A 14,505-nucleotide genomic window follows, 5' to 3' on the forward strand; every position below is an offset into this window, starting at 1 on the left:
AGGGAGAGGGAGAGATAGAAACATAAATGATGAGAGAGAATCATTGATGATTGGCTGCCTAGGTGCCCCACACTGGGGACTGAGCCTACAACCTGGGCATGTGCCCTGGCCAGGAATCAAACCATGACCTCCTGGTTCATAGGTTGATGCTCAACCACTGAGCCATGCCAGTTGGGCCAAATAAGCTTTTCTGAAAATATTTCTCATACATATAATAAGCACCATTGAATATAATTTTATTTCAAGTTGATCCAGTTTACGTACCATACCTTAAAGGTGTTTTTATAGTGAAGATATAGTGTACAGCAATGCCTCACTATGATAAATGCTCAATAAGAATTTGCTGAATGAATAGGACCAAGCCTCAATTTGAGTTTGTTTTGGTAACAGGAAGATAACAACAGAGGGTAAAATCTCCTTATTTTTTTCTAGATCAGGACCTTATTTTGAATGCTATCACAATAAAATAATCTCGTATCTTTGCAATTCTAGATCCCTCTAGAAAGACTAAGTAGGCGGGAGAGGGGTGAGAGGGAGGAGGGAACTCTTACTAGGCAGAGGAGCTTCTCCAGCGACGACACAGGTCAGACAAGAGCTCAGAAAGCTCAGGAGCCCCAATCGCACTTAACACTCGAGTGTTGACCAAAAATTGCGATGAAATCTTTTGTTTCTGTAAAACTGATCTGCCACTAGACCCTTTATCTCAGGGAAGATGGGGTAAGCTCACTATAAATATTATTTTTCTCATTCCCATCTGCAGTATTTCACTGAGCACAGCATTCTTGTTGAGGAGCCAAGGCCATAAGAGAGAAAAACACTATTCAGGCAGCAGTTCCTAAAGGACTATGTTATGGGTTGATTTGTATCCCCCACCAAATTCATATGTTTAAGTCCTAACCCCAATCCTTTAGAATGTGACCTTACTTGGAAATAGGGTCATTGCAGATGCACTTAGCTAAGATGAGGTCTTCCTGGAGTTGCGTGGGCCCTTAAATCAATATAACTATTGTCCTCAGAAAAAGAAGAGATTTGGACACAGAGAGGCACATAGGAAGTATGCCGTGTGAAGACTGGAGTTATGCTGCTCAAGCCAAAGAACTACCAGAATCTAGAAGAGAGACCTGGAGCAGATCCTTCCCTAACACCATCAGAGGGAGCATAAACCTTCTGACACCGTGATTTTAGAATTCTGGCTTCTAGAACTATGAGACAATAAATACCTGTTATTCTAAGCCACCCTATGTGTGGTACTTGGTTACTGCAGCCCCAGAAAACCAATCCAGACAATAAGAAGCTCATGTGCACCCACTAGGCCTACCTGCTTCAGACTGCATTCCAGATGCAGCTTTCCACCCCATGACTACAGCCACCACTTAGCCCAGGCCCCAACACCTCCCTCACGAGCTGCTGTAACAGCTGCCTAGTCTCCCAGATTCAGACTTCAGACTCTACCTTTGCTTCAACTGCCAAACCTACCCGCACTCAACCATGATAACCTTTCAAAGATGACAACTTCTTTGCATCACCCTCTTGTTAAAAAATCTCTAGTGGCTCATCAATTCCTATGGGGAAAAGCCCAGATCCTTCTGTCTAGCACTCAGGCTTCTATCTTCTAAGCTAGTCCCACTGCTAGGTGTGATTCCACAAGTGACACTAGAATATACAACCACTGTTACTGATGTGATGCTTCCTCCCCTGCTTGTCACCTTCCCTCTACACAACCCAATTCTTGACCACCCTATAAAGCCTACTCCAAGACTGGCTTTCTCCTTGAAGCTCTCCCTATATGTTGAAGCCCAGAGCCAAGGCCACTTCTGTGACGTCTCGGCATTACTGCTTGTATCAGTCATTCCGCACTCATCTCCAATTGCCTTGCATGATTACCTAACATTTAAAAAGTGCACATTTTGCACAGGTAGGCTATGAGCTCCTTAAGGAGAGGGTTTGTGTTTTACAATATTGGGGGTACTTCTCAAAGCCAAAGACAACTCTCAGCATATTACAGACAAGTCCTAAATTTTTATTGAATTAACTATTACACATATATTTAAAATTCTTAGAAGTATTACTTTGGGCCCTTCCTTCAACTGGGGACAAAATTGAACAAATCTATAGGTTTCATGTAATCCTTGTGGTTCCACATATATCCAAATAATTTTAAACTTACAAGAAATAGGAGGAAAACTCCTCAGGACATTTAGTCCCAAGTTACTTACCATTCTTCATCACTACGTTGGACCAGACATTGGCATTCAAGGCTTGAACAATTCGCTTTACTCCTGTAGATTCTGGGAAGTCATCTGATCAGTGAGGTAAAGAGCATATATATTTATACATGTACTTATACATACATACATACATACATACGTGTGTGTGTGTGTGTATACACACACTGTAAGCCACATTTTTAAATAACTGTGGCTTAATTATTTTGCTTATTAGTTGTTACTTCTTCACATTGCAACCTATATGAGGAAAAATTTAAGCAAATACCAAGCTCAGAGCTCCCGTTAAGAATATTCTAGAAACTAAAAAATGAGAAAACACACAGTATAAGAGTCTTATATTATAACACTAGAGGCCCTGTGCACAAAAATTTGTGCACTCGGGGGGGCGGGGGAAGGGGGGGTCCCCCAGCCCGGCCTGTGCCCTCTAGCAGTCTGGGACCCCTCGGGAGATAACGACCTGCTGGCTTAGGCCTGCTCCCGGGTGGCAGAGGGCAGGCCCAATCCCTAAGTGCAGCCCCTGGTCAGGCTCAGAGCAGGGCCGATTGGGGAGTTGGGGCACATCAGGGGATTGGGGAGCTCCCCCCTATCAGGCACAGAGGAGGGCTGATCAGGGGGTTGGGGTGCCTTCCCCTGTCACGAACAGAGTAGGGCGGATAGGGAGGTTGTGGCCCCGCCCCCTGTCACACACAGAGCCGCAGGGCAATCAGGGGATTGGGGAGCTCCCCCCTATCAGGCACAGAGGAGGGCTGATCAGGGGGTTGGGGTGCCTTCCCCTGTCACGAACAGAGTAGGGCGGATAGGGAGGTTGTGGCCCCGCCCCCTGTCACACACAGAGCCGCAGGGCAATCAGGGGATTGGGGAGCTCCCCCCTATCAGGCACAGAGGAGGGCTGATCAGGGGGTTGGGGTGCCTTCCCCTGTCACGAACAGAGTAGGGCGGATAGGGAGGTTGTGGCCCCGCCCCCTGTCACTCACAGAGCCACAGGGCGATCAGGGGGTTTGGGCGCTGCCCCCTGTCACACACAGAGCCGCAGGGCAATCAGGGGATTGGGGAGCTCCCCCCTATCAGGCACAGAGGAGGGCTGATCAGGGGGTTGGGGTGCCTTCCCCTGTCACGAACAGAGTAGGGCGGATAGGGAGGTTGTGGCCCCGCCCCCTGTCACTCACAGAGCCACAGGGCGATCAGGGGGTTTGGGCGCTGCCCCCTGTCACACACAGAGCCGCAGGGCAGTCAGGGGATTGGGGAGCTCCCCCCTATCAGGCACAGAGGAGGGCTGATCAGGGGGTTGGGGTGCCTTCCCCTGTCACGAACAGAGTGGGGCGGATAGGGAGGTTGTGGCCCTGCCCCCTGTCACTCACAGAGCCACAGGGCGATCATGGGGTTTGGGCGCAGCCCCCTGTATCACACAGAGCCGCAGGGCGATCAGGGGGTTTGGGCGCTGCCCCCTGTCATGCTGATCCCGGTGCCGGGAGCCTCGCTGCTCCGCTGATCCCGGTGCTGGGAGGCCTATTACCCTTTTACTATATAGGATAGAGGCCTGGTGCATGGGTAGGGGCTGGCTGGTTTGCCCTGAAGGGTGTCCTGGATCAGTGTGGGGTTCCCCACTGGGGTGCCTGGCCAGTCTGGGTGAGGGGCTGAGGGCTGTTTTCCGGCTGGCCAGTGACTAAAGCTTCCAACCGCTCCTTGTTTTCTTCTCTCTTTTTTTTTTTTTTTTTGGCCAGCTTTAGCTCTGGGGCCTTGCTGCTGAAAACATAGATACAATGTTGAGGTCTGAGCCCGGCTGAATGGAAGCCCTTTTCTGGGGTTTTGTTTAGCTTCTTATTTGCAACATAGTATATAGTTGCTTAGAGTTGCAACTGAGAGGCTGGCAAGTTAGGCGGAGAACGTTGGAATCTGCAGCAAGCAAGCCTCCCTGCTCGCTTCAGTGCCTGGCTGCCGGCTGCCATCTTGGCTGACAGTTAATTTGCATATACTCACTGATTAGCCAATGAAAAGGGTAGCGGTCGTACGCCAATTACCATGTTTCTCTTTTATTAGTGTAGATCATCCCACTGCCTCACCAACGGCACACCTACTTATACTCTCCTGAAAATGTTAATTTCCATTAATTACACAATCCTAGGAGAGTACTACCAATCTTGGTAATTTATAGAGAATGATTTTGCTGAAGGCAGGAATGGTCCTCTTAGTATGCTAAAAAATCCCTTTCTTCTCCTAGGAATCATAAAATAATTATTGTTTAAAACAGATATCTAGAGAACAAATTCTTGATCAGAGAAAGATAGTTTAAGAGATAGAAGTTAAGTTACTATAACCAGAGTGTAAGACACAGGAAAAGTGTCATTAAAAATATCCAACAACTTAGTTAGTTTAGTATTGGTATTTTCCTGCTTCTGGAATTTAATTGATACTACTCTAAACAACAAGGCACTAATCCCAGTTAGCGTACCAATAATAAGTGGTATGCTTAGTTACACTGTATATATGAATGAGTATAAAGGAAATGGAGACCCTTCAGATAATGAGTATTATAAGACTGCATATGGCTGAAAGAAGAAAGTCTCCTATGCGTTTATAGAGCACAGTCCACAGAGAATCTGTCTCTAGTGGAAGAGCGCAGAATTAGAAGTCAGAAGATCTGAATCTGAACCCAGGCTCTGCAACTTATTAGCTATTTGATCAAGGGCAAATATCTCTTACGCTTTATCACAGCAAAGTGGGGATGACACCACTCCGTGCACACCTTTCCTAGAGGAAAGATGCAGTGGAACTGGTGATTTGCTAGTGTAACCTTCTCCTCCAGCCTGGATACTCCCTAAGGTAGGAATCATGTCTTACTGAGTTCATTATTCCCACTGCCTAACACAGTGCCTGAACGATAGCAGGCACTTAGTAACTGCTGGGTTGCTGAATCATTTAAAGAATACCAACCTAGCAACTTAACAGAAATAGGGTGAGGATTAAACCAAAAATACTCTACAAAAATGAGTTTATCACCATTGATGTTTAAATGAAGAAATAAAACACGTTTATCTTAATTATGAATGAATGATTCAATTTTGAAAGAATAACTAATATATCAGATGATATAACCAGGAGTCAAAAATTAGGCCTGAAGTAGAAAGCCAGTAAGATGAAATTTAATACAAACAAGCATAAACTCTCATATTGATGTTCAAATTAATACATGCGAATAAAGGATGAGGGCATATGGCTTGAGAACTGTTTGCATTTAAAGCTTATAGGAAGGTTTTAGTTACATTACCTAAAGATGACATGTCAAAAATCTATTTTAAGATTAAACTGAATTAATATAAGAACATTGTTCTGACAAGAAGCAAGAAGTGTACTGGTATAAAGGAGTAGAGATTCCAAAATGAAAACAGATGTAAATAAATGACTCAAATATTGATTCTCAAGGACAAAAAGAGGAGAAAATTCTAGTACCAAAAGTAAGTGACTACACACATGTTCACATACACAAAATAGGGCACAAGTTTTAGAAAACCTAGAAGAACCTGGAAGGAGAAATTGCACTTGTTAATTTTCAATATTCTTAAAAATGTACAAGGAGAAAAATCCGCCTTTTTATTTCATTTTTGTGCTCTTCTTCCCTGGCAAGGTTTTATTCCCAAAGGTAAGATTTTGAAAAAAATTCTAAACAAGTCATAATATAGAAGAACATTTTAGCTCCTTTAAAAAATATGTTTCATGTAAGGATTACTTATATCCTATCTACATAATTTAATTTGTACTGGATGCCCCTGCCTAGAATGTCTTTCGGAACAACTGGCATTTCTCAATGCTATTTCCCCACTAGTCCTCTAAATACAATTCCAGTATATTTTCCATCTTTCCCCCATGGACCAGTTGACATGTGAGAGTTCATGGTGCCAATTCATTCTTTAAAATAATCTCTTCTGTCTCTGAAATACCACAGTACCAATATTTTTTAATCAAACTTATGATGTCCCACTTAGTAATTTAATTATTTATATACGTCTTATCTTTTGTACCAGATTATATGGTTTTGATGGCCCAAAAGCCATCTTATCTTGGTAGATTCCATAGCAGCTAGCATAGGTATACTTGGAAGGAACAAAGATGAGAAGAGAAATGGGGGAGGGGAAATGAAGTGGAGGAAGAAACAGAAGAAGGTCCAGACTATAGTAGAAAGCAGTTAAATGCAGAGCTACCCTAGAGGGCATTCTATTTTTTATTTCAAATGTGCAAAAGACATACAAATAGGACTGACATACCCGCTATGGTTCTTGGGGATTCAGCCTCAGGTTAGTAGGAATTCAAAATAGGCAACTTTACCTATTTATGAATATAGATTAAACTCTCCTTTTATGGACGTGGAGAAAGGATAAGAGATTAGGGAAATGACTAAGATTTAAGGTAGAAATCTTCTACCTTTATGCATAAGAAAAACAAACATTTCAAAAGTCCTAAAATTGACAAATGAATGAATTATTTAGTTAATGATAAGACCACTTCGATGGATTTTGCACAAATTTTTTCAAGCAGCTGGGGAAAAAAGGTTTTTTGAATTTCACTGTGATTCTTTCAAGAATTAAATAATCTCATATCTCAACCCACATGCCATGTTTTCTCACAACATAAACACTTACCATCCTCCTCAGGTAACTCTTCCGGACTAAGTTCTACCAGTTCAAAGCCATGTTTTATACACCATTCTTGAGCTTTTTGTCGGTTTACCCCTAAAATAATAATTTTTTAAATTATTTAAAAATATTTACAAATAAAAGTAAAATATGAGCCTGGTTGGTTGAGTGTCATCCTGATACGCCAAGGTCGCAGGTTTGATCCCGGATCAGGGCACATACAAGAATCAACCAATAAATACATAAATAAGTAGAACAACAAAATCAATGTTTCTCTCTCTCTAAAATAAATAAATTTTAAAAATTTTAAATTAAAATAAAATATGAATATTGCTGCAATAGTATTCATAAATTTAAATGTTTTCATTAATGTCAATATTATTCTGTAGGAACCACAATATAAAGAAAAGTATTTCTCAAAAGTGTCCACTATTTAGAAAAATAAGAAAAAAAAGGTAAATATCCCAAGATTCCAAAGAGAACTAGCTAAAAATATTTTTGTAAAGTAATAAAGTCACATGACATACACTATTCTAAGTTAAGGAAACAAATAGACTCTGTTTACCAAGAAATGGCAAATGTATGTACAAACTACCATCCATCCCATCCAAGTGCTTACCATCCTCAGACACTCTATCGCAGACCAAGATCATCACCTCAGGTAACCATGCTTCTGCCAGGGGAAGCCATGAGGAGACACTATCAAGACCAGATTTCTAGAGGGAGGAAAAACAAAAAAAAGCAGAAACACAGACATTAAGAGAACTCACAAAAAAAAGCAGGAGGGGGAAAAGAAAGCACAAGATAAATTCTTATTCAAAATTCCATGGAAAAGAAAATCTTACTTGTGTGCTGTCAAAGTAAACCACAAATGCTTGGACAGACTCTGCAATCTCTGCAGTGACAAGAAACTTGTTCGGCACTACACATAGATTGATGTCGGCTGAATAGTACTTATTATCAATGGTCCAAGGATAAAATCTCACGGCATCATTGGCAGTGGCTTCCACAAGAAGATCTTCTGTTCCAAGGATGTCTAAATAAACGACACAACATCACCATGGAAAGTGCAAAACTAACGTACATAGGTAATGTACATTACTCAATAGGACACCAGAGTTACATGGCTGTTTCCCTTCACACAAAGATTTCAAAGGGCCTCACACTTACTAGGGTATTTTCTCCGCTGATCATCTACAGTACTAATAAAAGGGTAAAAGCTAATTAGACCAGACATCTTCTGGATGACCTTCCAGACATCCTTTCTGACAAAGCTATGCCCCGGCGAAGCCGACCTGCCCCCGGTCCCAGTCCCAGGTGCCTGCAGCTGTGGCCCGGGCAAAGCTGCCTGGATCCCGGATTGCGAGAGGCATGTCTGACTGCCAGTTTAGGCCCGATCCCACTAAACCGACATCCCCAAAAGGGTCCCGGATAGGAGAGGGTGCAGGCCAGGCTGAGGGACAGCCCCCCTGCACGAATTTCATGCACCGGGCCTCTAGTCTATATATAAAAGGCTAATATGCTAAGTGTCCTTCCCACTGCCCAACTGGTCGCTATGACGCACACTGAACACCAGGGGGTAGACACTCAACGCAGGAGCTACCGTGACACACACTGGCCATTTACGGAGAAATGGCAGCGCCCATCTGGCCAACAAAGCAACACTCGGGTCTCCCCAAGTGGGACATAGGCCTGCCACCACCCCGGAGCAACAGCCCACCAAATCACAGCCAATGCTGCCAACACACCATGGCCAGCCCAGAACGGTCACTGGGGGTGCTGGGTAATAATGTCACGTGGCAAGCCCAGCTTCTGTTCCTTAGCGATTAGCCTCCTTGGAGTTTCTTCAGCTCAGGAACACGACTTGCTATATAGCCAGGTGGAAACATTTACCCTTTAACCAAATGTTTGTGAAGCGTTTTCCCATGCCTCATCTCATTTGATCCTCACAGAGGTCCTGGAGTAGGTAGACAGGAGACTCGGTGGAATCCTATTTTCTTTTCATTAGCCGGAAAACGGAGATTTAGAAAGCTTAGAAAATAGACCTGACTAAAAAGAAGAAATGGTGGACCTTGAAAATGACTTCAAGTTTCCTCACTGTGCAGAATATAGTCAAACACTGCTGCAGTTAAATATTTTACCCTTTGTTCTCCCTGCGTGATCTACAATAATAATCTACTTTGTGTTGATATTTACTGCTGTGTTGCTGACAATTACCTGAAAGAGAAGTTGGGGTGCTTCACTGGGCTGGAAAAAATCTAGCTAAATCAGAAAGCAGGTCTAATTAAGCAAGTTTATTCTATATCTACAAAAGGCTAAGTTGACTCACACATGTGTAATACATATGAAGCTCTCGCTGGCGCCAATCGCACATGTGTGTTTCGATCTGTCATTGTCAGTTGTGAATATGGTTGACACTTCTATTATAGAGAAAGGGTGAATAGCAATATTAAAATATTTCTTCTAATTAATTTCCTTTCAATGTGCACGAATTCGTGCACCAGGCCACTAGTTTGATTATAAAAATAATGGTAACATAATATAACTTATTGGCTTTTTTTCTTTAAGAAAAAACACTATTGCAACTAGATTAGGTAGAGAACAAAATAGTCACCTCATCAAACATCCAGAAAAGAATAAGTAGAAGAGAATGACAGCTGTATTTATTTTATTGCTTATGAACTTTATAGGAGAAAACCTGAAGTCATTTTCAAGGTCCACCATTTCTTACCTGTTTTCAGTCGGGTCAAGTTTCTAAGCTTTCTAAATCTCCATTTTCCAGCTAATGAAAAGAAAATAGGATTCCACCGAATCTCTTATCTACCTACTCCAGGACTTCTGTGAGGATCAAATGAGATGAGGCACAGAAAAATGCTTCACAGACATTTGGTTATAGTGTAAAATGTTTCCACCTGGCTATAAAGCAAGTCGTGTTCCTGGGCTGAAGAGACTGCAAGGAGGCTAGTCGCTAGGGAGAGGAAGCTGGGCATTGCTACGTGATGTCATTACCTGGCACAACAGCCACCATTTCCAGAATGGGCTGTGGGCCGAATTTTGTGCCATGAAGTCTCAGCAGAGTCCGCTGTGATTTGGTGGGCTGTCACTCCGAGGTGGTGATGGGGCTTGTGTCCCACTGGGGGAAGCCAAGTATTGCTTTGTGGGTGTCAGGTTCGCAGTGCCGTTTCTCTGTAAATGGCCAGTGTGTGTCACAGCAGCTCCTGTGTTGAGCGTCTTCCCCTGGTGGTCAGTGCGCGTCATAGTGACCAGGTGGATGGACACTTGGCATATTAGATACACACACACACACACACACACACACACACACACACACACACACATATACATATATATATATGGAAGATAAGAACCCTAAAAAGTTTGTAACTACTTTTTACTGCAAGCTAAAAGAAAGATAGCATTAAGGCTAAACCATTAATAAAATGAAGAGTTACACATATTCCCTGGGCCAAATGCTCACAAATTAATTCAACTAATAAAATAAAAGAATGGGTACTGATAAATTACTCCAATCCATTTATATTCAGCCTTGTTCAGATTCTTTGAAAGTCAAATCAAATTCTTATTTGACAAAGACACTTCTGACAAATTTTAAATGTTTAATAGTTAACCAAATTAAATTATTTAGAATATAATTAAATATTTCAGAAACCCCTAAGGCAAAAATAGATGTGGTCATGGAACCATCAATGCATTTTGCTTCCATAATATCATAAAATATTTAGAAATGGAAGAGATATTAGAAATTGTTCTAACCTACACTCCCATCTCTTATGCTCATACCTACAACCTCCATTTTATACAAATGTGGAAAAGAAACTTAGAGAAGTAAAATCACATGCCACTAATCAAGTTATTATAAGAATGTACAACAAAATGGCCACAAACTCCTTTTTCAATGCATAATATTAATGAACATGTATTTTTTAAACTCACTATTAGAAGGACACTGAAACTAAAATTAAATTTTAAATTCCAGAACTAAGGTTATGTATTAGAACACTACCTTCGTTTTTGCTCAACAAAAATATACAGGGAAATTATTTAGTCCAAAAGACTGTTAGGAATCATGAGTAATAATATATAAAGAGTATATGTGTATCTGTGTATGTGCATTTTTCCCCCCATTGGTAACCTTTCATCATGTGGTTATTAGCAGGAACTAAAATTAAGACTTTCCCTTTGACATAAGGCACACTTTGAACCTAACTTTCTAAAATTTTTCACCAAAACCATAATTGTTACTCTTAAATTAACAGGTCTGGGCCAATATATGAAAATCTGATTTTACCCTGTCTCTTCAATTTCTATCTAAAGTTATAATCTTTATTAATTATCAAGCAATTCCATAGCAACCAGCTGCAATGTCCCTCATAGAAATAAGCAGAAAGAACACATAAGTTATTAAAATCAAAGATTCTATTTTCATCTAAATGTCTCACGAGACAAAGAAAAAAAAAAAAGACCGAAGTCTATGTTGCATTCAAAGCTAATATACTCCAAAACTCCAAGCAGGTGGCACAGCAATATGCCAATAAAAGCACATATGGAAGAAGGCAAACTAACCCAAGAAGAGTAGCAAAAAATGTATAAACTGATTGTTTTGAAAGGGTAGGAGGAGCCACCAAATGGATCAGTCTTCATTCATGGGTAATTTTTTAAATAACAAATAAACTATTTTTTGAGAGGGGAACAGAAAGAGTAAAATAATGAATTCACTTGTTGTTAATGGGGAAAGTACAAGGAGCATGGGGACTAGTATTTCTACCATCACCACAATCAGTTCTTGGTATTTCCTAAGTTGGTTGTATTGTTAAAAACTGGAATAAAATTTGGGTTATGCTTTTTTTCAAGACAATGTCCTTAACTAATATGAAAAAATAAAATCACTTAAAATGTCACACTTACCAACTGCAATTTAGAATACCTGGATCCATTAAGGATAGTTCATTTTATTAAAGAATACAGGAGGACAAACCAGAGAATGTTCTTAAAATACCAATTTTACACTATCTTTCATTTTCAAATGATTAAGATATTTACTTAACACACAGAAAGAAGCTACTTCTTTCTCTTTTCACTAAACCTAAATGAGACTAGAACCAATCAATTGGAAAAATGAATTTCATCTTTCAATGTTTTAGTAGCTGGATTTTTAAAAAATTCTTTGTGCTGCCTAAAACAACTTGATAGCTCAATTTACTTATTTTTAACATTTTATGTCTAATCAGATACTTTCAAGCCAGGCTGCATATGGACTTTATTATCACATCTGTGCCACATTTGTACTAAAGAGAGAATAGTGAAGATTGTTTCACTCTAGTTCTTATTATCAACGTCATAATGTAGAGTTTAATTTAAAAAATGCAAATGTCTATTCTAAATATAGCTTTTCTCCCTCATCTTTTGTATTTGATTTTAAATATTTAACAAGTTCATTCTTTTCCAAATTAAAACAAAAGTCACTAAAATGCTTGTGCACATGGCTAAGAGTTTCTGGAGATCAGCCATTACAATTCACTTATTCCACAGATGAGAAAACTGAGAGCCAAAAAAGTCACCTGCCTAATGGGAGCAGAGCCTAAAATGGAATTCAGGTCACCAGCATCCTTTCCTACCACACTGTCATGACAGCTAGCATCTGAGCCACATCACACTCAAGTATCTAATGGTCAGAAGCCAAAATTAACCTATGGTCCTTTGATGAAAAACAAAAAGAATAGTCAGAATGAGGGCACCAGAATACATGAGCCTGCAGCACAATTACCCATCAGAATCTGTCTATGGGTTTCGGGTACATCTATGTCAAAAGTGAGTCATAGTGATCTTGTTTTGTGTGTGTGTGTGGGGGGGGGGGGGGGGGGGGGGATGGATGCCAGACAGACTTCCTAGAAAAACCTGCAATGGTCTCCCTTCTTTGCCCTTCACTAAATTGAATCTGATGTAGACAAATGATGCACAAATAAAATTAGAGCAGCTTCTCCCTCCTCCTGATGGATGTCAGCCTGTCTCATTCTCACTGTTGGCAGCCACCTGGTGGAGCTGTAATACATCATTTTGTAAGAGACAAACACTAGGTGACTAACTGCTGGGTCTGTTACTACAAACTTAGTTTCACAGGTTAAAATAGTTAATTTGTAGCGTTTTCAGAGAAGTTAAATGTTGAACCAGATCCAGTAGTAAGGATAAACATTGTCCCCAGTTTTAAGTGCAAGTATAAATTCCTTTCCCTGTTTGAGAAGCTGTTCTACAGAGCCACCAATTCTCCAGCCACTCCTATTTGCTTTCTAGGTGAACTATTTCCCCCAGAGTTCCACCCGAAAAGAAAGATTCAGAGAGCTGAAGAAAGCTGTGTGCCAAGGAAGCATTTCAGTTCCGTAATCCAACAACTCCCTCTTCGTCCCGCCCTGCTTTGCACTGTCTATTCTAATGTCCCTTCCCTCGGAGAAAGTGTACATTTGGTAGGAAAGGAAGCAGCTAGTTTTCTATGGTTCAGACCCAATAAAAGGCGATACTTTTTTAAATATTAATTAGGAAGCCAACTGAAGTTCCAAGGTGAATTCCCAAATCACCACAAATATCCTCTCTCTCTCTCTCTTTCTCACACACACACGCACAAATATACAGGATGGGACAAAAGTAGGTTTACAGTTGTTCATATGGACATGACAATAATTAATAAATAATAATACAAGAATAAACTGCGTTTTGCATACTCACAACTGTAAACCTACTTTTGCCCCACCCTGTACATAGTAGTAGAATTAAGGTCACTTTTAATACCAGTAGAATTAATGTACACTTAATTAGCCATGGCATTCTTTGTGAAGAGAAGTTGTCCAATAGTTAAATCTTATTTTCCATGCCCTGAGGGAAGTGATAGCTGCCACCTCAAACCAAGATAATCCTTCCAGAAATCAGCGCTCTTCTGAGAATGCAGCTGATTTTCTTCTTTCTCACAGAACTGAAACTGCTTTTACAAACAGGTCTCATAACATAACTTCAACCCCAGATACAAGTGTCTTTCATGGTATACACTCTTCTGGGACCAAACATAGCCCTCCCTTTGCCATGACAGTACTAACCAGACCGGAAAAGAACAGGCCATAAAACAGAGCACAGACCTGGGGTGACACAGAGCAGTATTTGAATGCTGGCCCTCTGTGAGAAAGACAAATTAAACTTCATAGGTGTCTCATTTCCTCACCTGCAAATCGGAACAAACACACTTCTCAAATGTCTTCTTGAAGAGGAAGAGAAACAACACAGAAGAAAACACAGGCACACAGTAGGCCCTCAGTAAATGTTCATTTCCTCCTCCCCAGCTCAGTTTTTTGCAAATGTGACAGCACTACTGACAAGAGGTTAGCTTACAGAGCATTGTGGAGAGTTCGTGAGAAACATGACAATTAGGAAATAACCGCCTCCTTTAGGAAATAACCTCCTCCTTTAAGCTACTCTGGCCCCTCCCTTCCCAATATAGGCCTTCTCATATTTTTCTTTTCCATTGTTGAGACATAAACTGAGAAAGAAGAGAAAGCACTTAGGAAAATTATAGGAGGTAGCAGAATCTGACGTCAGTTGAAGGGGAAAGTAGTCATTATGAAAGCAAAGAAATGAGCAAAATGTGA

General features: G+C 40.9%; 1 protein-coding gene across 1 annotated transcript in view; it reads right to left on the reverse strand.

The window, feature by feature from the left end:
- AAGAB (alpha- and gamma-adaptin binding protein) overlaps positions 1–14,505 on the reverse strand; it is a 45,265-nt gene that overhangs the window by 21,530 nt on the left and 9,230 nt on the right. Inside the window, exons 4-7 of the mRNA XM_014536297.1 lie at positions 7,702–7,892; positions 7,476–7,572; positions 6,863–6,952; positions 2,217–2,300 (exon numbers count right to left, since the gene is read on the reverse strand). Of these exons, the coding sequence (XP_014391783.1) occupies positions 2,217–2,300; positions 6,863–6,952; positions 7,476–7,572; positions 7,702–7,892 (462 nt within the window). The remainder of the gene's footprint in view (positions 1–2,216; positions 2,301–6,862; positions 6,953–7,475; positions 7,573–7,701; positions 7,893–14,505) is intronic.

Source organism: Myotis brandtii, unplaced genomic scaffold (genome assembly GCF_000412655.1).
Source record: "Myotis brandtii unplaced genomic scaffold, ASM41265v1 scaffold160, whole genome shotgun sequence".
Taxonomy (NCBI): Eukaryota; Metazoa; Chordata; class Mammalia; order Chiroptera; family Vespertilionidae; genus Myotis; species Myotis brandtii.